This window comes from Punica granatum, chromosome 5, assembly GCF_007655135.1.
Source record: "Punica granatum isolate Tunisia-2019 chromosome 5, ASM765513v2, whole genome shotgun sequence".
NCBI classification, from domain to species: Eukaryota; Viridiplantae; Streptophyta; class Magnoliopsida; order Myrtales; family Lythraceae; genus Punica; species Punica granatum.
The window spans coordinates 10,032,484-10,057,609 of NC_045131.1; the positions used below are offsets into that span (position 1 = coordinate 10,032,484).

A 25,126-nucleotide genomic window follows, 5' to 3' on the forward strand; every position below is an offset into this window, starting at 1 on the left:
TGATCATATTCTGGAGATAACGTAAACAATTGACAACTCCATCTCCTTAATACATTTTTTGCAACACTTATGTGCTTACCCAAGACCGACTGCCATTATATAAAAACCTTAAAATCTTAATGGGCATTGTATTAGGAATCCCATCTTCGAGTTTGACAACCTTATTCCTAATGATTTTATTATTATATTTTTCTCATAGAAAAGATATTAAGAAAGCAGGGCATGGTGCATGCATGTCGGTGTGGTTACTCGCACTATTTCGTTAAAATGACTCATCGGCAACATATAACCTTCCCGCAAAAACGTTGGAAAGATAAAACATCCATTACAAAAGTATTGGACTTAAAACACGTCCTTTGTATAGTTGAACCAGTTTGTGGGGACTTAGGACACATATTTGATATTGTTAAATAATGTTATCAAGAGAGAGGAGGCGTAGTCAAAGTTGTCATCGACTTTGAACCAAAGTGTTTTTGTAGTCGAGTCTCAATAAGAGGAGGCTTTTACATTGGAAGATCTAATATGTAATTACTTTACGATTATACTATTTAAAATTTTAGTAAATTATTTTAAAATCAAAGTAGAACATATGTATTTCGAGTCAGGTATATATATTTTAAGAAATTGATTGGGGTAAATTATTGTCTCATCTTGTTTGGATATAAAGGGGTGGAGGTTTGGGGAAGGGAGGAAAGGCAAGGATGAGGAGTGAGGAAGGATAGTAAAACCCATGTTTGGAAAATAAAATATAAAGGTCGATGGGGAGGGTTGGGACAAGATAACACATCTATTATATGTATAGAAAATTTAAATGGTTGGTGGGAATGATAACTTTAATAGAAATATTTTTTTCCCTTATATCTTTGTAAAAGTGGGTAAAGAGGGAAGAATATATTAGTCTTTTCAAAATAAAATACTAATTTCACTGATTCGGTGGATAGCTAATCCCTTGTTGCCACGAAGCGAATGAATTCCTTCTAACTCTTCATTCTTCCAAAATGAATACCTACCTATAAGTTAAATAATTCCACTTTTTCAATCCCTAAATCCAAACATATTATAGGTAATTAGGATTAAGAAAAAATTTAACGTAGGTCATAACTAAATCATCTAGATTTTTAATGAATTTTACTAAAATATTTAATAGACTATTTGAGTGCATCATACCACCATTTTTGAAAACGTCATCGTAGAATTTCTCTCTAGGAAAATGATCATTTTTCCCGGTTCGAATGATGATGTGGCATGCCTACTCCCTCGCAATAATTTATTACCCTCGATATTGTTAATAATTACAAAATTATCACTTGTTTCTATTCGCACCATTTTTAGGAGGATTGACTTGGAATTGAATAACATTGTTCTTTCCCTTTATTATCATTATATTTTTTATCAATATTTTTAGAAGGTCTCTAGATATTTTTCTTAAAAAAGAAAAACAAATAAGGCATATCTTTTGTTGAATTAAGGCATATCCTTTGTTGCCGGAATTGGTGAAAAGGGTATATAAATAAAAAGAGCAGAGGTAGATAGGGAAGTCGTTGGCGAGAACAAACAAATCGAAAGGAAACCAAAGGAGACGAATTCTTCTCGTAACCGACAAAAAAAAAAAAACTTCTATCTGGCCATATCATCCCCTCGTTGTGTGGGCTTATTCGATTTGTATTTTAAATTGATTTTTCTTATGAATTTGTTAATATTATCCTGTTTACAAAAATAAAATTGACATAAATAATATTCTCGAAGACATTCAATTAGATTAATACATTGTGGAAATTTGAAAATTAGTTATAAAAATTTTTAAAAAATAAATTGAGGTAAATATTGAGGGTGAGACTTGAAGGGACAATAAACCATAAGTTTATGGTTTATCTAAAACCCTTATATGTAAGACTCCTCACATTCGAGGTGGAATTCCTTGAGTGTAGGAATAGGCATATGAAGAGACATTCCATGATGAGCCGAGAAAATAGTAAAAAATATGACGTGACAAGTTATTATCGAACGAACGGATATCTATCATTGTTCGGTCCAGAAAGTCAGCTTTAATGTAATATAAATAAATTGTATCAAAGAGGGTTGTAGCGTGGTGGCGCATACTCTCACCTAGTAACCTAAATGTTCCAGATTCGATACTCGATAAAATTACATGTACCCCTTTATTTAGCTATTAAGATTTATATTTCATATACTAGATTCATGAGCCTCTCTTATAGTCGAAAATAGATTGTCACAAAAACGAATTCTCTTAATTGTCAAACAATAATATTATTCAATATAAAAGAATAGAAGCCAACTATGATAATATAATAAAAGTGCTTTCTATTTTTGTTTTCGAAAAATTACAAGAAGTTTGAGATTAATTTTCGTTTGAATATTAACGTGATTTTGACCATAAAGACTTTGAGTATGTTTGAAATCAATAGATGATAGATGACGCCCGATCATATGGAGCGGAATCTGGCAATCGCCCTGCACCTTGCAGTTATAGGTAGTTCCTATTTAGGATCGAACCTATATCACCTCGAAGTTTGTTTCAAAAAGTAAAATAAATTAAGATAACGTGGAATAGTTTTTCTTTAATGGAATTAATTAATTATCTAAAATATTTTTGGATAAATCACAATAGTAATAATTAAATAAATAACTCCGTGGAATGGTTGGGCCCAACCAAACCAACCACGCACACACAGATCTTCTTCTACCATTCGGTACCTAACCCCTTTCTCTCATATCATCAGACGCAGTTAGCGGAAAAGCTCTGCAGCTCTGCTCTCTGTCCTGTCCTTTGAATTCATGCATTAATCTTATTAATTCCCAGAAGCCCGTTGAGTTTTTGGGATGATCCATACACACCACGGCTGATTCCCATATTGATCGTGTCATCGTTATCGCCGTCACGGCCAATCCGAGGAGAGTTCTAGCATCCCGCCACTGTAGGAGAAGACCCGAAGAGTCTGGATTAGCCTGAATTGGTATCTTGGACTTGGAGGGGACAGGGATCAATGGAGGGCCCACCGTCGTCTTCTTCCTCTTCTCCTTCGAAGACTGAGCTCCTTGACGCCCCGCTGAGTACCATCGGGTTCGTCATTGGGGAGGTGTCGCCGCGCAGGGTCACTGGCAGTCTTTCCGTCAACGAGAAGTGCGTCCAGGTCAGGTCCACCATCCCCTTGTTGCCCCATAATTAATGAGTGACGCTTTCGGCCTAACCGATATGGCAAATTCGCAGTTTCCGGGCCATTCCGCCATTAATATTTGAGTAGTCGACATAGGATGAGGTCCACATATTTGGCTATAAACTGATAGGAAAATGTATATGTATATGGCTATAAGGAATGGCATGGCATACCCGAAGAATAAGGGAAATTTTAGGGAAGTTCGTAGGTCCTACTCAAATTGCATCTCCAATGGGCTGCGATCGCATCATTTTTTTTTTTTTGGCGGAAGTGTTTAGGCCAATGCTTTTCCCAAGGGATCGGTTCCTGAGCCTCCAATGATGGTGATATAGAACCTCTGTTTCCCGTGCAGCCGTTCAAGGTCCTACATGGAGGGGTGTCGGCGATGATAGCGGAGGGGCTGGCAAGCCTGGGGGCTCACATGGCGAGTGGCTACAAGAGGGTTGCTGGGATTCATCTCAGCATCAACCATGTCAAGAGTGCTCTCCTGGGAGAAGTTGTCCATGCCGAAGCCACCCCCGTCAGTCGAGGCAATACCATCCAGGTAAAACCCGCATCCATATCACAAAACATCCAGTAAAGATGCATGCTGGAGGGGGCTAGCTGACCCTGGTGACAATTCACGTCCACCAACAATATCGTAATCCCTGAATTTGGCATAGGCAAAATGGATTGTCTCAGGATATCGACATTACTGCCTTCCTCATGGAAGCTCTTACGATGCAGAATACTGCCGACATTGAATGCAACGGGATGTTGTTGACAATGAACAACATTAGCCTATATTCTTGCAATAATGATATCTATAGACTACTAGGCTTATATTTCTCCCATTCAATAGTCTAAACGACTGCTTGGGAACTTTTCAATCATGGGGATATATATGGTCAGTTCAATTCCATAATCCATAGTCAGTATTAAGATTCAAAAAAACTGCTTCCCGTGCTGATGGATCTGACAAAAGCTTAGGTCGATCTCATGATGGGAATTTCTTTCTTTGCACTGTCCAAGCAGGTGTGGGAGGTTCAGCTGTGGAAGGCTAATCCTCAGAACCCCAAGGAAAGGTTGCTGGTCTCCTCTTCCCGCGTGACTCTGCTGTGCAACATGCCCGTGCCCGAGCGCGCAAAAGACGTGGACAAGATTATCAAGAAATACGCCAAGTTGTGAAGTCTCAAGGCTGCTGTTCTTTCTTTCAAGTTTGAAATGAGTGTCTTCCTCGTCCTCCCACTGTTTGCTTCTTCTTGTCTGCTCAGGGTATGTGTATTCAAGTGAATCCCAACCGGAAAAAGAAGTGGCAATGAGTTGCGTTGTGTATTCATATAACAGACAGATTTGAGCTTCAGCTCATAATGTATAAAATGTAATTCGCATCTGATTGTCAATAGTGGAAAAGTTTCTCCTCGGTTAATGTCATGCAACCATAATGCTCAGTGTAATTGCCATTTACGTTACCTCGACTTGAACTGCAGAGACTATCAGTAGAAACACACCAACTGTTGGATTTTTTAATGGATGAAAATTCCAACATTGGGTGACATGGGACAGATTAGATCGTATACACAGGTACGTATCTAATGTGCATTTTGACAGCATGGAAGAATCTAATTACTATGCGAAGAACAGGATCTTTGTTGGACCAGACAAATCTCAGGAGTTAGTCGGCAACGCATTCATTCTTCTTGACCCTTCCTTTCTTCCTGCGACTCCCCGGAATCTTTTGCCTTCAAAAGGCCAAACACCAGAATTGTCACCATAACTGGTTGCAATCAGTACTTGAGATTTGCGGAGCTGAGAAACATCATACCTGAGATTGCTGAGCTGCCGGGTCAGTTCATTGACCTCGAGCATGGAGAGCCTGAGAGAGGACAAGGTACCGGGCAACTCCTCAGAGGCCACCTTGGAAAGGTCCTCCATTGAAGCTGCCAATCTTCTGAAAGCCTAACAGTTGCAGAAGACGGTCACTTCAATTGCCAAAAGCTCGTTTAAGCATTTTGTCGAACAGGTAGCGGTCGGTTACTCACTGTCATGGTCGGGATAGAAACAATGGCCATGCAGAAAATTGAGCCGATTGCCTGTCGAGGAGTTGTCAAGAATCAGAACTTGGCAAAAAGACACTAAAATAAGAATCGACATATTCACATCGACCAAGTTTTCCGCACTTTCTCGTTCATCAAAATCACATTCTTTCCGGATTCTGCAAGGGGTAACCTTCTCAAACACGTATATCCTTACCATTGAGAGCACGAACAAGAGAGAGAGAAGACCCAGTTCAGGAGAAGGCCGAAAGGTTCGAGCTTTCACCCCGTCCATGCGCGGAGGAGCTGAGGAAACCAGACATGTGTAAGTGGACGAGACAGCTTCTGGTTTCGGAATCTTCTTGGCGAAATAAACCGGCGGAGCTGAGGTCCCGCCCTCGGAGATGGAGGAAGCTGAAGGGGCGGCTCTCAGGGGAACTGTGGACGCCGACGGCGGGCGTGGCCTCGCCGGCCGCAGAGGAAAGGGACTGGCGAGAAACGCGTACGTAAAGTTCCGCATCGGGACACCGCTCTGCTTTGGAGGGAAAAAATTAAACAAGAAAAAAAAAAAATTCTCCCTTCTTTTTTTCCTTTTTCGTTTTTTTTAAGTGAATAGAGTCAAACCGATATCCGAACGAAAAATAACTTTAGTAATAGTACGAGAAAACCGTAAGTGCTGAATATTAGCCTAACCGTAAGTGTTGAGCAGGATTTGGATTCTTAATAAATAATTCTCTTCGATCTTTTTAAATATAATGTCCTAATTGTCCCCAAACATTGGATATGAATTGGAGAAATTCTATCATGCCATATATTGAATCGACCAAACCCATTCCTAAATTACGTTAGAGCTGGAGAGAGATGGGACAAGGTTTTAGGGGAGGAGAGATGTGCTTGTTCCGATAAGGCATTTGGCCATAAAAGGAAGGTAACAATTGAGCACTTACCAGGCTGCATTCATTTCATTCACCGGAAAACAAAAAAAAAAAAATTCATTTCTCTTTTTATTTTTTCAGTGGAGTTCATTTCCCATATTTTTACTTTGAATACCAAACCCTAGACATTACATTATCTTTCATAGTTTTAGAAATTTAATATACTTTTCAAACACGATAATTTCATATTTTCACCCATATTCCAATGATCCCGACATTCTTTATGTTACTAGTAGTCTAACAATATTCGAATCAAACGGCCTAGGGGAAAAGTGATCTCACCGAAAATTAAAGGGCTAAAGGTGGGCAAGAAAAGAGAATGAAATAGGAAACTTCTTGAGGCCTCTGCCTTTATCGGTTTCCCATGTGGAATACGCGTTTTCCCATCTTCCTGGTCAACAAAAGTCGGTTATAATCATGAAAGGAGATATACCAGATTAAAAAATTTTAAGTTTTATATTTATATGAAATTATCCGTACCTTTCTATTAGATATTTGAAAATTTTATTTCGTTGTACTAAATTATGTCGTAATCGAATAAAAGAACGATATTTAAGGAAAGATTCCCTCGTCCTTTGGTACTCAACGTCACCGAGAAGGGACAAATTGTGGAAGAAGAATCAAGACCCACATTGTATTTAAATAATCCACCTACTCAATTTTATATTTGTCTATACATATCACATGGAAAAGGAAGATAATGATCCAATCGTGAATCGTGATCTGCTGATACAGTGGAGATTCCCCTGCCAGCACACCGCCCACTCATACGCACCCCAGATCTCTCCAGTCAAGTACTAATTAGCAATTACTCCCACAACCTTAAATCTCAATCGTCTAACCATTCTCATCTCTTATGTAATTAAACCCGAGCGAGCGCGTCAACTTTGAGACGTATATCACTTGTTAGGCTCACATCATATCGGAACCGACCCACCGAAATGACAGAATTGGGCATCACATGTTCGTTTTTGTTCATTGATGCGATTAATCCGAAACCCGAAAAGGAGAATGGAACAAGCATAGATCTTCCACGTGAGAAACGTAACTTATAATTGACTTTTTTTTTTGGGGGTGAATTAGGAATTGACTCTCCCGATCAGAGGAGCACAAGAAAGAACACAACCCTCCAAGAAAAATGGTACTTTTTTGTCGGTTCCGGCGATCGTTGCATTATAAAAAGCAGCAACCGCTGCGCACCGTTCGTATGATTCAGAGAACGACACTGTATCCAACTCCGTTGCTGGTCCTGTCCGATCTTGAAGCTGATTGCCTGGGGGCTTTGCGTGGACCCTTCTTCTCTGCCTTTTGTACGTACCCATCAAGAAAGCTGCTTCCTTTCTTTCAATTTCATCCACTACCTCCCTCCCTCTCCCCCTCTCTCTTATATACGTGTTTGTGATCCAAAGGACAGCCATCAATTTCGATTTCCCTTCTGTACTTGCACTGCTAACGTAGTCGAAGGGTTGCCCATTTGCAGGATAACGTCGTTTGGATCCGCTTTCGGAATCGATTCTTGGGTTCTCCCGTCTTCTTGGGCCCATCAGCATGGAGGAGGCTAAGGGTAAGCGTCCCCCACCCCCGCCCCCCCTCTCTCTCTAGCTTTTTGTGCAAGTTTGGATCTTCCATCATGTCGTGGAAAAGCGATGGGTTGTGTTGATTCTCGTAAAAGGGGGATCGAATCTTCTTTCTTTGAAATATGATTCTGGGTAGTCCATTCTGTTCATTGGGGATTCATGTGGGCATCTCTTTTTCCGGCGATTCCAATCAGCTTCTGTCTTGTCAATGATGCGTGCGGGCATGGTTGTTGTTCGAAGGCCTCTAGTCAAATGATTCTACTGATGAGTGTGTGCAAAAACTGTGTTTTGATTGGTTCTTTCATTGGGTGAATGCATGCAGTTCTTTGTGATATTGCAGGACAGGACTAATCAATCAAACAGCAAATTTAACTGTGTGTTTTGATTGGTTTTTCATAATTCTTGTGTTTGACCATAAATTCATGACTGATATTGGTATTGTTTCCAGTTCTCGAAACCAAGGATGGGACCATTTCTGTAGCTTCTGCATTTGCCGGTCATCAGGAAGGTAATTCAGCACTGAGTTCTCTCTCTCTCTATACTATTTTTGTGGAAGGTACAGTGTCCTGTAAAGTATATACAATTATAGAATCGATATTGATCTTTTCTCGGAATGTGTTCTATCAATTACGCATAACACTCTAGTGTTGTGCTGGGATTTGAAAGCGGTGGGAGTATTAGTTGGTCACAATTATTAAATAGCAATTTAGGTTCGCGAAAATTTGGTACCGGTCGTATGATTCTCTGGTCAACCCTTGGAATTAATCTCTGCTTCTGGTATAAATAAAAGACTGCTTTTTGTTGTGAACGTATTGGAGGCAATCTTGTTGATCTGCTAAGACTTTTGATAGTAGGAGTTATTGTTGTCTTATCAACTTCCCGACCGTTACGGCTTTGTGTATAAAGTCTCTGTATGTTTTGTGGACCAGTTGTACAGGACAGGGATCACAAGTTTTTAACCAAAGCAGTTGAGGAAGCATACAAGGGTGTAGATTGTGGGGATGGAGGCCCTTTTGGTGCTGTTGTCGTATGCAATGATGAAGTCGTTGTCAGCTGTCACAACATGGTTCTGAAGCACACTGACCCAACCGCCCATGCAGAGGTTACTGCCATTAGAGAGGTTTGTGAACAAAAATTTAGCTCATTGAATTAAACTGTATATTGGTGTCAACTTAGTCTCTCATTTGGTTGAAGGCCTTCTCTGGAGTATCGTTACAAACATATATAAGAGCTAAGATAAGAGTCTGTGATAGAACAGGAAGCAAACTTTTGATGTTTGAGTAGATTGGTGGATCAAGTTGATGTAAGTATGCCCTGCATGGTCACATGGTGAAGTAAATGAAATAAAAATAGCAGTTTTGAGGATGCAATGATGGAGGTTAGCAGACTCACCAAACTGTAGATCATGTTGTCAGTGGTTCCCTAGTCGACTCCTTGGAGTTGATAGGAACCACTAGACCCGCACATATCGATCATTTTCACTTTTACGGTCCATATTTAGAGAGAATATGTCTTTTGTTCTGTTGATCATTTCTTTATGCTAGAGCAGACAAAAATGTGACAACTTTGCTTAGATTCGAGTCTTCTTGCTCCACATCATATGGTTTAGCCACCCACTTTGGCTACATAAAAGGAGTCTGGACATACATGCATCCATGAGCTTAATGGGTGTTAAAGGCCTGTGGGATGATCTTTTAATTTTTAACTGATCTGATGATTTTTCGTATTAGGCCTGCAAAAAGCTGAACCGAATTGAGCTCTCAGACTGTGAGATCTATGCCTCTTGTGAGCCCTGCCCCATGTGTTTTGGTGCCATCCACCTCTCAAGAGCTAAGGTCAGCATTCCCTCTATGTCTCTCTAGTGTTTATTTGTACTGGTTAAAGTTTCAGCATTGGCTTATTTACAAGGTAACGCATTACTGAAAGTTCCCTTCCATCGCAGAGGCTGGTCTACGGAGCCAAAGCCGAAGCAGCCATCGCGATCGGGTTCGATGACTTCATTGCCGATGCACTTAGAGGCACTGGCTTCTACCAGAAGGCTTCCTTGGAGATCAAGCGGGCTGATGGGAACCAGGCCATGATTGCAGAGCAAGTCTTCGAGAAGACCAAGGCAAAGTTCCAAATGTACTGATATTGGCATCTCTTCATTCAGTTACCGTTTAGCTGATTCCCTGTAACAACAAAACTGTTCCTACTCATTTTAAAGGGTTCGATCAGTTCTCGTGTTGCTATCGTTTAATAAATTCACCGGCAACTCTACGGAATCAAGATTTGTGAATGGTTTCTCACTAGGCCCGTGCGGGTCTAGATACTTTTTTTTTTTCACGATATTCGAACCATACCCAATAAGGGACATGTTTCAAGATTTTGAAATTGGACCTTACCATGTTGAGTCATGAAATCGGAACCTCCTTGGAATCTGTATTAATCACATATTTTAGGTACCCTGTTAAAACCTGTAAATAGCACACCACAAACCACACAATAAGATGCATGCAATCGAATTGAACCTCAAAGAGAAGCAACAGTCGGCATCAGCCACACCATACCACAGATCACACCACACACAAATCACAACACCAGCCTCTAATCGAACCTTAAAGCGAATAGTAGCCGGCACCACACCCGAGGAGAAGAAACCAACAGCCATTCGAAGCTCAAAATCCAGCGAATAAGCAAACGGAGAAGTAGCAATTGTCACCGTCGATTGAAAATTTGGAACGGAAGGGAATGAGAGAAGGAGAAAGGAAGGAGAGTCATACCGTACTCGTTGTCGTCGGAAGGAGAATGATGGAATTGAGTCAAGGACAATCCCAGGGGAGCCGTGCAGCTAGTGCTCGTTGGAAGGAGAATGATGGAGTCGAGAAAGGGGGAAGAGAATGGAGAAGACTGAAGAGACAGAGAGAAGAACGATAGGATAGGGTTAGGTTTCACATTTTCTTTAATGTATATAGTGATTGTAGTATTCGAGTTCGGGTATCAGTTCCAGTTTCGATTCTGGGTACCCTATATGCAAGAACCGAAACTGGAATCGATTTTCACTGGTTTTTTATTTCAATACCCGGACCCTATCATGTTTTCAATACGAGCTACCCGGACCCTATCATGTCTTCAATACGAGCTACCCGGACCCAATCCTAACGGGTAGGTTCCGAGTATATCGGTATTCATGCACACCCCTATAATTCTCACCATTACAGTGTCAAGTTTAGGCTTATGAACATTATCTTTTGCTGTTTTTTTCCTGCCGTTCTACTCAGTTTTTGCTCAGATTTGTACTGCTGCTCCGCTAAATCATTCGATCATCTGAACTGTATTGAAGCTTAAGGTTCACGATAATCAGTTTTTCGAGGGCGGAGGATGGCATTAGCCGCGAGAGAATATGGGAAGAAATCGATCGAATCAAATGTACTGATTCCATCCCATTATCTTGTACCCATCACGAACCGAATGATCGGACCGTTCGGAAACCTCAAGCCCATTCAAATGGGCTCTAAACTGTATGGCCCAAAGAGTCATGGAGTTTCTCCTGCCCTACACATACAAAACGGTCTCCTTCAGTTCCAGATCAGGTCATTAATGAAGTAGCATGCCTCACAAGCAGGCTAAAAATCAAACCCGTGACAAGGTGTCGCGATGATCGTTATCGGGGGGGGGTAAGGAAGAGCAAGACTCGAGCGAGACCACAGATTGGTGCACAGACTTCCCAAATTTATCTCGCTGCTCCCACTTGAATACCGAATGTCACATTTTGATAGTTCCTTTATTATACAAGAATATTACGTCGATTGGTTTAGCTAAGCAACACGAGTATATATCCGGGCACGTGATCATCTAGAAAAGAAGAGTATAATACGAGTAAGTCGAGCCGAAGATGACACGCGCTTCAAATTCTGTGCAAGTCTTCTCACGACTCCAATAATTTGCCCATTTGCGACAATACGCGTCCCTCTAGAGATTCAAGAATATTATACAACCATTAACACCTGGTCAAGAGGGAATCAAAGAAGAGAAAATGGACTTTCTAGGACTAGTTTGAAGCCAGATGATCGATGAATTGTCTTCTTGTATAATACGTTCATTTTATTTTTCTTTTTATAGATAATTTTTGCATAGATTATTATGGCCATAGGAGATGGTGCAGCTGATCGATCAATTCGGGAGGAATTGTCTGGGGCCATTTCCGTGGGTAGACGGGAGTCCAAGTCAACGGCATGGAGAAAAACGCAGACACTAATCGGAATATCCTTTTTTTTCTTTCACAATTTGCACCACTCCATTTAAAAGTTTTATTAAAGTGGGCTGATTCAATTAATTCAGACATTTATTTCAAGATTTTTGGTTCAAATCTAATCTCTATTGGGAGCTTTTACCTCTTAGAGAATCGACCGGACTCGAATTAGATTAATCGGAACACATTGAACTTCTAGATATCAAGATGCACACCCAAAAACAAAATGGAAAAGAAAGTTAATTTTTTTTAACTTATTATTTTTTTAATAATGCCATTGAAAATGTACATAATTAAAATTCATTAGCTTTCTAATGAGAAGTTCAACAGCAAACATGTAACTTTAACTTCTTTTTAAACTGCTCTCTCAATTTCTTCTACAATTCTCTATCCCCTTCTCTCTCCAATTTCCAACATTCCCATTTAATCTCTCTTCTTTCTCTATCATCACCACACCAATTAATATACCATAATTGTTTTCTTTAAATATTTTTTCTATGAATTCCTTGCAATTTTTGGATATCAAACTGACCTCCCCAGAAGGTAATTAATATTTTTATCATAAAACTTCAACATTTATAATTTAGACAAGTCAATATATGTTGCTTTATATTATAAAGTATTATCTTTAAATTCACCCGAAAAGAGTAATAATATCTTTAAAATATAAAACGACTAATTTTACAAAATATATTGAAATTAGTATGCATGTAATTTTTAAACTGAAATTCGTGTAACTCTACGCATAATGCAGGTCGCGCTTTAATCATTTTATAGCAGAATAAAGTGCATATATATTCATGCATATAGATATATATTCATATGCCTCTTAGCAAAAAATATTTTTCTTTCGATGTAAATTCTGATATCTTGAAGTGCAATTGGACCGCGACTAATTCAGTCGAGCCGGATTGAGTCACTAAGAGATAAAACTTTCTCAGAGTAAATTTTTCACATTTACAAGGATTCGAATTTGAAATCTAAGGAAAAAAATATTATAATTATCTATGTGTGTGTGTGTTTGTTCTTATGAATTTCTTGGCATGTCATCATGTTATCTCTTTAACAGACTTTGAAGCGCCGCCGCGGGCGCCGCTTTCTTTTACCGACTTTCCAAGTTTGGTTTCCCTAATTTCAATCTACGTTCTCTCTTGCCATATCATCAATTGATTTCTTTCCTGATCACTTTTGATTTTGACTCCCAAGTAAGCCTTTATATACTAAGATGATCATAACATAATGTGTATGTGCATGTGACAAATCTCTGTCCTAAAAGAAATTCTTAAATGATCATACCTCATAACAATATAGTCGTCCAAGATTTGATGAGAGGTATATGAATATACCTAAACAAATTATCGTTCTTCAAATTCTTATTAATTGAATGACCGGGGCTGGATAAGGAATAGCAAGCTAGAAATGGTCTGAAATGTGAAAGGAATATTAGAAGAAAATATGCTCAAGATAGCTATAGCTATAGCTAGCGCACACGCATACATCTTTGAAAACTTACAATTTATAATAAATTGTGTTTTAACAGATAATTAATTGAAGCATCAGACCTATAAGATGCACATTTGCTGATCTTTCAACCCCAGGGAAGACAAAAGTTGTATACTTGCAGGTCGCACATTCGCAATTCCACGAGAGATCTCTTTCATCGTCGATGTCGGGAAATTACCGGGTTTGTTCCTAACTAATTTTTCTAAGAGCGCATCAGAAAATTTGCAGCATTAGTTTGATGATTTTAGCTAAGACGAAGAAGAGTAATCCGACGACAAGTCCTGACAGTATTATTGCAGGGCGGGTGCTAGCGGGTCAATGTTCGCGTCACCCCGTTTCAACACTGCATTGATGGAGGACGATCGAGAACACATATATACAATGACCAAAGAGAAAGCCCTAGCTAATTTCCTTCCCCCATTACTTAGGCATTTCTTTGGAGCAAGAATTTCAGCATGTTTTGAATTCTATGACACCTCATAGGGAGCCTGAATAAACGCGTAGAACGGTTAATTTACCGTCAGATTATTAATTTATGCAGTATGCACATGTAGATATGACAATTTTTTTTCTCCGGTTACGATGGAGTTCTATGGAATTAATACAATGAAATAGAAATTCTATATATCTAATAAAAGAGCACAAATAATCTCATTTAAGTATTGAATTGGGAGTCTCGTGAAAAAAATCCTAAATAACTAATAAAGGGACGTGGGTAGTCCTACAAGGTATTGAGCATGTGACATTTAGGTCAACGAGTGAGGGCGTGCACCACTGCGATACACCGTTTTTTTTTTTTGACAAATTTTATATATTGAAGAAGAGAGGAGAGAAATAAAACCGCACGCGATTGGTGGCCCATAGACATATAGGTATAGGCCGGGTTTAAAAGACCAATTTAACTATTTTATAAGCTTGGTGGTTAGAGAAAATATGAAACCATAAAAATTACAAATGCACCAGATATTTAAATCTCTAATGTATAAACGGTAAAGTTCGGCGATGTCCCTATATTTGTTTAATATCGAACAGATTAATTTTTCTAATAACAATAAATTAAAATCTCAAATAATGTATATCTATATATACGGAGCATAGTCATATTTATAGAGGGATAAATCTTTAATGAAGAAGTCGCAGTTAGTGGTGTTATAATACAACAGAAAAATTGGTTTTTGCAGACGTTTTATCCCAACGCGATCACAAATATCGGGAAAAATTAGCCGAAATTGTTATATCCCTACATTTTGAAAAATGTCGGATTGATCACCTTTTAGCCGACATTTTGGAAAGCATCGGATTTTGTTAATCATATGCCATCGTTTTTAAGTTTAGCTGATGCAAAAAAAAAAAACATTGCCTTTTGTTTAGCCTATTCCGACGCTTGTAGAACTTTTCCCAACGTTTCAAATGTCGGCCTATTCATGGGTGTTGTTAAAGTCTACCAACAGATTGTCATTTCGCCACTGAATGTTATCAAAAGTGTAAGAAGAAATGCGTTGTCACCATATTATACAATTTGTCGTCGTTGGTATTCGAGGCTAATAATTGAAAGGGTAATGTGTTATTTCCTTATGAAAATACTAGGTTGTTGAACCCGTGCTTTTCACTGATTTTGTTCAAAAATTTTCATAATAATTGATATGTATTAGAGAGTTTGAATAGAATAAATTTTAAATATTACAATGAAAACTCGGTTCATGTCTTCTTTGACCGAGATGATTCAAGCCATAACTCAACATCTTGATACTCTTTCATGTTTAATTACATGAAAGAAGAAAATTAATTCACATGAATATGAAAAGCATGAAGTCAATTAAAACTCAATTAGCAATGGTGAAATTGAGTTGTAAGAGACTTGTTTATCCCAAACTTGACTGGATCACACCCAAAGTTAGAACACACCAAGGTGATTGGCCGCATTCCGATCATACAACACTTTTGAAGTCCTCATGTATAAATTTCCAAAAAATCGAAAAGAAAAACAACCCCGAGAAGTATAATCACATATTACATAGCTTAAGCAGTCTTCATTGTAGTCTCCACAGCCTTTGATAAGGGTTGGTCAAAATTTGAATTGACAGCAATCTACTTGTCGAGGCAATCTCCAACCCCTAAAATAAAGTCTCCTTAGGAAGTTAGATCTCTTATTTTGGATATTTTTCATTTTTTTTTTCTCATTTTTTGAATTGGAATTGTTCTAGAAGAGAATTTTCCTGCCAAAAACTTTGGCCAATTTGGTTTCATGTCAAATTTTGATGCTCTTTGCATGTATCGATGTTATCATTGTACTTCGAACTCTAGTTTCTTATTAATGCATGAACTTTTGTTTACTAAGACATTAGTTTGGTCCCTTGCCACATCAATAAGGTTCTGCAGTTAAGTATGAATGATGACGGTGATAAATGCTGGAAATTGTTATATCAATTTGGTCCTCTAAAAGAGTGCTGAGAAGAGGATTTGGAGAGTTTCCCTATCTCAACTTGGAGCCAAGACTATAGATTGAGGGCATTGAGCAGTGTCTTTTTATAAGATTCAAAGGGAAAGAATGTCCTCATGGGGCACAAGAGATGGAACAACTCCCAAATCTCCATAATAAATACACTGGGGGTTTCTCTCAGCACAAAGAATCAATCAAAACAACCCTAGAAATGGAGAAAAATTCTCCTCCCTCCACCCCACACTGGAAAAAAAATAACAAAAAACAAAAAATTTACTGAATTTTATACTCTCAGCTGCTTCTACCCGATGAAAATGATCTAACCCCAGATAGAATGATCCAACCCCATATAGAATTAGGGCTTAACTATCCTTCCTAACCTTAAAGAAACCGAACTTTACGCAGAAATCTACAGCAATTCCAAGCAATTGAGGGGGCCACGAATGGAATTGAACCTACGAGGAGCTGAACGATTAGCAGCAGAACAAGAAAATGGCCCAATACCCACCAATAGTTTGCGCGAGATCTCTACCAAACCCACATTATACCCTCCGAATCTACTCAAGATGTAACAGTTCAAAAGTCGATGACCAAACTGATGTAACCAAAATATTGGGGATTAAATTGATATAAATCGCGAAAGTCATAGACGAAATTGCCTATTTACTCTTCTACAAAAGTAAGAACGTGAATTTATTGAATAGACCGCATTTTAAAACGTCTTCTTTGCCCGATGAGTCCGGCAATTTAATAATCTCTTCTAACTGGCATCCATTGCGGACAGTAAATGTATATCTTTCCATGGGCATGGAAAGAAGATATATATATATATAAGCTTTTTTTTTTTTTTGGGTAGAGGCTATGAAATGTTTTGATCTTTTTCAGGATATGTTTATATTTTTTCCTTTAATACACTTGGACTTCGGCGCCTCGTAATTCATCCAGAAAAAAAAATGTTGGATTTATTATTACTACTATATATTACATATATATAATACATATACGTACATATTAAGAAGAAAGATTATATAATCTTTGGCGATTATAAAATATTCCATTTCAGCATGAATGCAGCTTAATTACTTACGGTCTCTATGATTTTCTCTCCTAAATAATCTAAGATATCTAAAGGTGATAAAATTATTCGGGGGAGGACTGAAAGGTCAATTAATATGAGCTGGTTAATATACGTAGTCGTCGTGTAGTAACACTTTCACCATATATATTATATTCTAAAGAATTAGGTTCGTTAAAGTAAACCTTTCAATTTGAAATAAACCGCCGTTTATCTTAATTCAGACTTCTGTTTTGTTCCCTTGCTTGTTTTTGTCCTTGCATGTAATATCGATATTAAAACTCAGAGAAAATGGGTGCGCAATGACGCGGACTCTCGATCGTTTGATAAATAAGAGGTTTAGATTTCATTCTCGTCATGGGAATAATTTTATTTTTTTGTTAAATTTTCTATTCCAAGTTAGGGACATGCCTCTAATTTCTTATAACCATAAAAAATAATATTTAGAACTTACACATGAAAATATGATGTATTATAAAACGACTTAGAGTAGACTAGCCCTAGCCCTAGTCACCCTAACTTGTTCCACTAAAATACGGCACAGCTTCAACACACTGCTTGCACTGTCTTTTGATATATCTAGTTTAATACACCTAACAAATGAGATTGAAAGAAAGAAGTTTAGTTTATGTCCATACCCTTTTGTCGGATTACGCAATTATATAAACACGGAAGACTCAATTTTACCAGAAATACACATGAACCATAGTCTACTGAATCAATATATAACATTGTGATATACATATATATTCATGCTAAGAAAATTATGGTATGCCAAGTTTAGGAAAATATGCAAATCTATAACCAAGAGAGACCTTCCTCCAAAGAAAAAGAGAGAGAAAAAAAGGTTAATTTTCTATGTCTATCTTATTATTCAGAAGTCAAACGGATCATGTCTAGTCTAATTCGAGTTGATCAGTTTACTAAGAGAGTAAAAATCTCATAACATAATATTTCTTCATTTATAAAAATTTAAATTCGAGATTTTATTTAAGAAAAATAACAAGAGTCCAGAACGGCTAAATTTAAAAGGAACGTAGGCAATTGGGGTTGACCTCGAGGAGACGCACACGTGCACTCCTGTCATCCAATAGGAGCCCTTGCAACCGCAACGGCGTCGTTTTGGGTGTCGTTCTGTTCCGTTAGAGCGCGCCAGCAGGCAGATGGGCCCACGTCACCGTTCTGTCACCAGTGTTTTACCGCGAGAAAGGCGGGCTGGTCTTGGTCCTCTCTTACGACATCATGAAACCTACGTCGATGACTTCCCCCCGCCCCAGCAACCCCATTTTCCATTTTTTCGTCCTTCCCCATTATTCTATATCTATATCTATATATAAAGAGTAAAGGGAAACACTATAACACCAAGAAGGCTACAGGTTTTGATCTCCCGAACATCGGAGAAATGACAACGCATCTCACTGGCGACGACGACCAGCCTGAGTATCAGCAGGTGGATGAGAAGCGTGACATCCGAGAGTTTGTAGACTTCTTCTCGGGTGAACGTCACGGCCGTCCCGATGATTCAGCTCCTGATGTTGATCTGCCAAAGGAGAGCTCCATCACCGAGGTAATACTACTAGCTATATATTCAGCTTAATCAAACAATTAACTCGTTTTGCCGATACCTGTTCTATACTGGTGGATCGGCCGTGCTTACTTTGACAAACTTGCAGAGCAGCATCAATCAACGTCTCACCCTAAATACGGGCTGGCTAACTGAAGAAGAAGATCGAACCGTGACCAAGCCTAGTTTGCACCAAGTGAGTATCCGTTTGTCAATTTCCAGCCGTTAGTTTTCTGGGAAAAATGAGAATATGCCAGTTATTAAAATTAGTTTATTAAATTAATTCCTTTTAATAAAAAAAAGGGTAATTAATTACTAATGTTATCTTTTAAACAATAAGTAGTTAATGAACTCGAATCTGAGGGTAAAGCTGGGGGAGTTGAAGGACGAAAACCAAAATCTCAGAAGAATGTTAGACCGTGTCACCAAAAGTTACGCTGGCCTTCAAACTCAGCTTGCTTTATTGAAGCAGGTACTTATACATCATCGATATCATCATCATCTTTTTTCATGAGTGCTATTCAAATTAATATATGTGTGTATATATATATATTATACTAATCATGCCTCAAGTCAATTTTCACTCGGATTAACCTCTCATATTCGCGGTAACTAAGAAATGACATCGACTAGCTTGCAATTAATCGTTGAACCTGACTTCATATGAACGTATATATATATTGGTCTTTTTTGATGAATATGAACATACATATTGATCTTGGTTGATCCACAGACATCACGGTAAAAGTGTCACAAAACCTAGTTTAAGGTGGAAGTTATGTTCGAGCTTTTAGCATCTAAACCATAAAGAATACAAGGCATTATACATTCATGGCATAAGCATAGATATGATCTTGGTATACTGGTACCATTCTTGTCAAGTTAGCTCTCGGGTTTAATGAATAATGTCGCGAATAATGTAGATGAAGTATTTTGACCTGACTAGATAGCACAATAATGCTTAAGTTAGTTAATTTGATCTTTTACCTCTTCTGGTCAAACTGATTGTTTGAATTGATCCAATTGGTTATGCGATGACTGAAGGATGAGGTACTCAAACTTGCAAATGCCACTTACTGTGCTGGTGATGATTCGCAAGAAAGGGCGATGATCTCTCCTCCAAGAAAAGTCAAGCCCGCATTGTTTTCGGAACTAGAAGCTGGTGAAGGTAGCAGCACCATTAAGACAGAAGGAGACGATGGTACCAACAATTCCATTGTTGATAATCAAATGCCTCCATGTCATGGAACCCTAAAGAGCATGACAATGCCAATGGCACAGGGAAAAGCCGGCTCCATGGAAGAAGACGTGCCTGAGGGTTCTCTCCGGAGGGCACGGGTATCAATAAGAGCTCGATCGGATGCTCCCATGGTTCGTGTTTCACTTCCCATATAGCTAATTCAGCTGATTTCTTGCGAATGGAATATTCAATATTGTACTTCTTGCTATATGTATACACAAGGGAGGATTTCAATCAAACTGCTTCTTCAAATCTAAGTCTCTGGAATGATCGCCCAAAATATTAATCTTATACAATGTGTAAAGATTAAGCTTTATAATTTTTTTTTTTGGATTATTTAATTACATGTGGTTTTTTATGCCCAGATAAGTGATGGGTGCCAGTGGAGGAAGTACGGTCAGAAGCTCGCCAAGGGAAATCCTTGCCCTCGAGCTTACTATCGTTGCACAATGGCAGTTGGATGCCCTGTTCGTAAACAGGTATATAGTTGTTGTTGACAACTTCATTAGTCCGAAGATCTGAATATTATCCGATGAACTCAAAAAGTTATGAAATGTGATCCTTCGTGTATATATACTCTCTTGGCAGGTGCAAAGATACGCACAAGACAAGGCGATTCTTGTGACAACGTACGAAGGGAGCCACAACCACCCCCTTCCAGCCGCAGCAGCCGCCTTGGCTGCCACTACATCGGCAGCAGCTGCCATGCTGCTCTCTGGCTCAACCATCAGCAGCGGTCCTACCCCTTTCCTTCCACCATTTGTTTCTCCTCATCATCAATATGCCACATCAATGGCTTCCTATTCTCCTTCTTCTCCCTACCCGACCATCACCCTTGATCTGTCCCACTCTCCTCTTCTTTCTGGGCCGAATATAATTCACTGGCCACCAATGCCTCCACCGCCAATATTTGATACTTACGTTTCCTCCGATTCCCATGTCCTTCCTGGATCATTACTCGGGCATCCTCAAAATAGCCATTCCTTTACACAAACAGTTAGGGCAGCCATTAGCGCCGACCCAGCCTAACTTCAGCTGCCCTTGCCGTGGCCATCTCTTCAGTTCTCGGAGCAAATCAAAGCTCATGATATCTGTACATGTCAACTTTATTTTCGACTAGCTGTCAATCTTGTGAGTCGAACAAGCTACATACAGCCAGAGACTCTTTAACGTTCATGTAATATATATATATATATGAGATTTTTCTGTGGTGACATTACTATTGTTAATACTTTCTTTAAAAGTTGTAATACTTCCTTTGAAAAGTATATAGTATTTTATTTGAAGTGGTCAATACAACGATGAATTGTCAAAATCACTAAGCATTTGAATAGAAATACTAACCTTATAGCAGTGACATCTTATAAAATCCCATATATATATATATGTGTGTGTGTGTATTGAGTCACTGCATTTCTTCCCCCAATTATATGCATATTAGTGGAGAGACCATTTTGTTATTTTCATCTTTGTATGTATATATACAGAAAGAAGAAAATACTAAATGGTCATTGCATGAAATCCATTTGTAGCATATATATCAAATCTATCTACATAAATTAAATGCAGCGATGGATCCAAAAGTTCAATCAAGCCAGCTTCCTACACTAACGCAACAAGGAAACACCACATAAGCATTTCCTTGGTACCCTAAGCTCGGGGATAATGATTAAAATCAATTATTTTACTGGAAAATTAACAAACTTTTCGATTCTCAAAAAAATAATAAATATTTCTTTTAAATAATAAAAAGTTTTAATCATAAATAAATATAAAAAACAACATTAAAAAACTTTATAGAAAAGTACAAAGATTTTCCATACGCCGCGTAAAACGTTTCATTAAAATTTTTGGTATTCGTGCGACATGCAGGCTTGTTCTTAGTTCTTCATAATTGTGATGTCATGATCAACCAATAAAAAAAGATGCTCCAAAGAGTTAAGGTTTAGAAATCCTAATTTTCAGAAATATTAAAATTAACGACCTAATATACCGTTAACAGTCGAGTGTAAGAGCTATTGGAAGCCCCCTGTGATAAGGAGAAAGCCAACGCAGAAGTCAGAATCGGTTTCAATCAATATGCTGAGACTACCTTGTACTCTCACGAAAATTCTATGGTACATACAAGCATTTGCTTGAAAATTTTCAAGTAAATTACTTATAACTCAACTAAATTATATAAAAAGTAAGTAAATTTTGGTAATCTAGAAAGATAGACAAATGTCTACTTCATCGAATTTTTAACCAGTGGTCTAGTGGTAGAATAGTACCCTGCCAAGGAGGTACAGACCCGGGTTCGATTCTAGAAAGTGACAAATGTGTCCTCATCGAAGCACCAGTGGTCATTGTCATTTTTTTATTTTTTCAAGTTCGGTCGGCTAAACTTGTCTCTTTTTGGTTAATCTAGAAACTAATTTTCATTGTCAATCCAGATAACACTACAATACTGATGACAGTTTTTGCCGGTGAAAGATATCACAATACTCTCACTGGGCGGCTTCTGCAAATCCAATCCGCAGATTCCCGAAGTCGAACACTGTGTGGTACACTTCCATGAATATATCTCCTAGGATCCTGCAGGTAACACGTGACATGACTCCTAGATATAGCAACTCTTAGATGTAGTGAGTTAGAAAATGACGCGATGATTCTCATGTGCAATCGACCAAAGTTCTAGAAGAGATGTACCAGAGGGGTCCTTGAGGCGTAGGCACATCTAGAGGCACAAATCCACTGATGCAGATGGTGGACGACCCTCGTACGACTTTTACTATGTACTGATTGAACAATGAGAAATAAAGCATTAGGCAGCACGCAACAACCAACAGTTAATTGAGAAGAAATCGGTCCTCTCACTTACCTGTTGAGGAGTGAGATGGAACGACCTCTTTCCGATAATGAAAGAAACTGGTGGAAAGTCCCCGATGTTATTGCAGTCTACAACTAATTCTCTGGCGGGATTGGGCAGATTGTCACACAGCTTCAACAAGGTAAACTCATGTTGGTTAGGATTTATTGATGAGACGAAATACAAGAATGCGAGGAGTAAGAAGTTCGCTAACTCTACCTTGTTCACGTATTCGAATATTATTTCCTTTGTAGTGTTCTGTAGCAGCTTCTTGTGTATCCACATGAGCATCATCTCACAAGTGGAACAGAGGATACCTCCGTGAACTCCAAATTTATCCTCGGGTTTTTTTTCAATCACTTCCTTAATTATCTCACTGAAATCACATGTACATTTGGATCTTTAGTATTGGAGAGTCCGCAAACGATCTAGTGTACTTGGAGAAAACTAAAAGAAGGATCATGTTTACGAACCCCGAATTGTGTGTTCCATTATAAGAACAGAGCCCGAGACTCGAACACACCTTTTCTGGCTTCAACTGCAAGGAAAAACAGGACTTGATCTTAATGGAATCAGACATTATTTTCTCTGCATCTGTCTAATCAAGACGAGTTTCAAACGAATGTAGATGTATCTACGTAATCTAACCCCGGAAATCAGGAGCTGCCACATAAGGTCCCCGTACTGAGATACAGCTTGCTTGCACTCCATGCTCATTAATCCTCTTGCTCCAATTTCGCGGTTTATGTCGGTCAGAATATCCTGAAGTTTATCAGATGCAGCGCGACATCACCTGAATGGACCGAATGAAGAAATACACATACCAGTGTACATTATAGCATCATGCAAATATATATGTACCTCAGGTCCCGCGATTAAAGACGTGCCTGAGTCCACAATAGCAGCACAGCCACCGGCACAGACACCTGAAACTCGATTCCATGATTTTCTTGGCTTCTGGTACAATTTGGTATAGCATCTAAAGAGCATGTTTCCAGTTTGTTCTGTTCAACTGATATCACTACCTGAAGATTGGTTTCTGACAAGAAAATCTTCAAGTCGAATCTGCAAGATATGACAGCTGAAGGCTTCATTTCATTTTCGTTGAGGATGTCCGCTTGACACAATGGAGACCAGAGAAGAAATTGATGTACCTGCCAATATCCATTTCGTGTGATCTGTGTATAAGTGTGATTGCCCTTGAAGTGTTTGGGATTGATACCTCCGAAAATGATCTCGCCTCCCTGGGCCGAACCTGAGCCTCGATTCAGCCAGAATGAGAAGACCTTCTGGCTCACGAGACCTTGCAGCACCATGTTATACCTGCGAAAACGGCAAAGAGAATGAAAATCACTCTCTGTAATGAAATGACGGACAGTACTATATTATGAAAGAGAAGTATATATTTTACCAAAATGGCAAAGTTCTCCCAGCAGAAATGTCTTGGAAGCCAAGCCCGAGTATTCCGTCGAACTGTGCCAACGATAGGCTTAGACAACCTTCAACTATAGCTTCGATGAACATCTGAAGAAATAACAAGAAATGGGATCACGGAGATTATGAGATGAGAACATCAAGGAGTGAAGTTCGATTCGGGCAGGGATGGGCTGTACCTGGTTCTTGACAACAAGGTTTCCTACTTGCACATCATCTTTGCTGAAGTAGCCCAATATTGAGCCTGACCCGTAATGTAGATTGCAAGGTTCTCCTGAAGAAGAAGCATGACAAAATTTCAAGAAAAATCTTGCAGAAGAAGTAAATAATTTCTGAAATTTTTTTATGTGAGTACCGATTGGAGTGTGCGTGGTGGACTTGCTAGCATTGTACCTCGAATGGAGATAACAGGCAATCTGCAGTAATTTTGGACAAACAAAACTTCATGTCTGAGTTAATTTATTTCCTTTTAAAATCTTAAAGGCATATGATATTACTCACAGAAAGGAAGTAGCAGTTTGATGACGGCACCCAAAGGTTGGAGCTTCCAGTGTCGAAGATGACTGTGAAGTTCTGTGGGGGAGAACCGATGCTGATCTCCCCAAAGTACTGTGCATCCAAATAGCTTCTCTCCTGCAAGGCCAAATTATCAGAGTCAATGCTGCTGCTCGGTATTCCCTTGCTTCTATGGTCCTGAGCTGTGGCATAGGTTCGAGCTGCACTGGCACTGATGACATTGAACGTTCGCTTTATCAAAGGGACTCGAAGTAAATTCCCCGAGGAAGGAGGAGTTGCAGAAAGGAGGATCAGAGTCCACAGGGAGCAGGCCGCAGGCAGAATCATCTTCCCCATATTCACACTGCCTCAAAAAGATTAATAACACATCAGGCTCGGGTTTTCAGCAGAAGAAGATATCAACGTTCGAGAATGAATCTGCTCACCTGACTGGCGATGACTGGGGAGTAAGAAGAAAGTGAAACTGAGGTCGGAAAGTTCGTAGGACAACCAAAAGTTGGCTGTTTTATAAGAGCAGTAGTTGCATTAATATGGCTCATGTCCTGACAACAGAAACGGACACAACATCTTCC

General features: G+C 39.0%; 5 protein-coding genes and 1 long non-coding RNA gene across 10 annotated transcripts; 3 read left to right on the forward strand and 3 right to left on the reverse strand.

Annotated features, from left to right (window-relative positions):
* The first annotated feature begins 2,686 nt into the window (after window positions 1-2,686).
* On the forward strand, window positions 2,687-4,576 carry LOC116208838 (1,4-dihydroxy-2-naphthoyl-CoA thioesterase 1-like). The gene is made up of 3 exons (XM_031542401.1): window positions 2,687-3,152; window positions 3,529-3,720; window positions 4,191-4,576. Exons 1-3 carry the CDS (start codon window positions 3,006-3,008, stop codon window positions 4,341-4,343), a joined length of 492 nt encoding a protein of 163 aa, XP_031398261.1. The 5' UTR covers window positions 2,687-3,005; the 3' UTR covers window positions 4,344-4,576.
* Window positions 4,577-4,580: 4 nt separating this feature from the next.
* On the reverse strand, window positions 4,581-5,902 carry LOC116208837. Its single transcript, XM_031542400.1, has 5 exons — window positions 5,885-5,902; window positions 5,409-5,723; window positions 5,198-5,248; window positions 4,981-5,114; window positions 4,581-4,897 (listed from the first exon to the last, which is right to left on the reverse strand). The coding sequence occupies exons 2-5, from the start codon at window positions 5,709-5,711 to the stop codon at window positions 4,831-4,833; spliced, it is 555 nt and encodes a 184-aa protein (XP_031398260.1). The 5' UTR covers window positions 5,712-5,723; window positions 5,885-5,902; the 3' UTR covers window positions 4,581-4,830.
* A 1,374-nt stretch (window positions 5,903-7,276) lies between these two features.
* Window positions 7,277-9,979, forward strand: LOC116209416 (guanosine deaminase). Its single transcript, XM_031543047.1, has 6 exons — window positions 7,277-7,436; window positions 7,607-7,690; window positions 8,152-8,211; window positions 8,633-8,823; window positions 9,434-9,538; window positions 9,646-9,979. Exons 2-6 carry the CDS (start codon window positions 7,675-7,677, stop codon window positions 9,832-9,834), a joined length of 561 nt encoding a protein of 186 aa, XP_031398907.1. The 5' UTR covers window positions 7,277-7,436; window positions 7,607-7,674; the 3' UTR covers window positions 9,835-9,979.
* A 5-nt stretch (window positions 9,980-9,984) lies between these two features.
* LOC116209417 lies at window positions 9,985-10,591 on the reverse strand. Its single transcript, XR_004157217.1, has 2 exons — window positions 10,466-10,591; window positions 9,985-10,159 (listed from the first exon to the last, which is right to left on the reverse strand). It is a non-coding gene; the product is annotated as an uncharacterized LOC116209417 (long non-coding RNA).
* A 7,616-nt stretch (window positions 10,592-18,207) lies between these two features.
* Window positions 18,208-20,972, forward strand: LOC116207082 (WRKY transcription factor 6-like). Of its 3 annotated transcripts, none has more exons than XM_031539943.1 (6): window positions 18,212-18,519; window positions 18,626-18,712; window positions 18,860-18,988; window positions 19,561-19,887; window positions 20,122-20,235; window positions 20,345-20,972. In XM_031539943.1, the coding sequence occupies exons 1-6, from the start codon at window positions 18,355-18,357 to the stop codon at window positions 20,783-20,785; spliced, it is 1,263 nt and encodes a 420-aa protein (XP_031395803.1). In that variant the 5' UTR covers window positions 18,212-18,354; the 3' UTR covers window positions 20,786-20,972. The 3 variants fall into 3 exon arrangements, with proteins under 3 accessions (XP_031395805.1, XP_031395803.1, XP_031395804.1); XM_031539944.1 differs by having other exon boundaries at window positions 18,332-18,519; window positions 18,631-18,712; XM_031539945.1 differs by lacking the exon at window positions 18,860-18,988 and having other exon boundaries at window positions 18,208-18,519.
* Window positions 20,973-22,063: 1,091 nt separating this feature from the next.
* Window positions 22,064-25,122, reverse strand: LOC116207046 (cyprosin-like). 3 transcript variants are annotated; one of them, XM_031539905.1, is made up of 14 exons: window positions 24,980-25,122; window positions 24,540-24,897; window positions 24,394-24,454; window positions 24,218-24,312; window positions 24,016-24,128; window positions 23,759-23,927; window positions 23,630-23,669; window positions 23,466-23,530; window positions 23,253-23,366; window positions 23,078-23,142; window positions 22,824-22,980; window positions 22,617-22,736; window positions 22,445-22,533; window positions 22,064-22,330 (listed from the first exon to the last, which is right to left on the reverse strand). In XM_031539905.1, the coding sequence occupies exons 2-14, from the start codon at window positions 24,888-24,890 to the stop codon at window positions 22,243-22,245; spliced, it is 1,527 nt and encodes a 508-aa protein (XP_031395765.1). In that variant the 5' UTR covers window positions 24,891-24,897; window positions 24,980-25,122; the 3' UTR covers window positions 22,064-22,242. The 3 variants fall into 3 exon arrangements, with proteins under 3 accessions (XP_031395765.1, XP_031395763.1, XP_031395764.1); XM_031539903.1 differs by having other exon boundaries at window positions 22,064-22,355; XM_031539904.1 differs by lacking the exon at window positions 24,980-25,122 and having other exon boundaries at window positions 22,064-22,355; window positions 24,540-24,967.
* Between the last annotated feature and the right edge of the window lie 4 nt (window positions 25,123-25,126).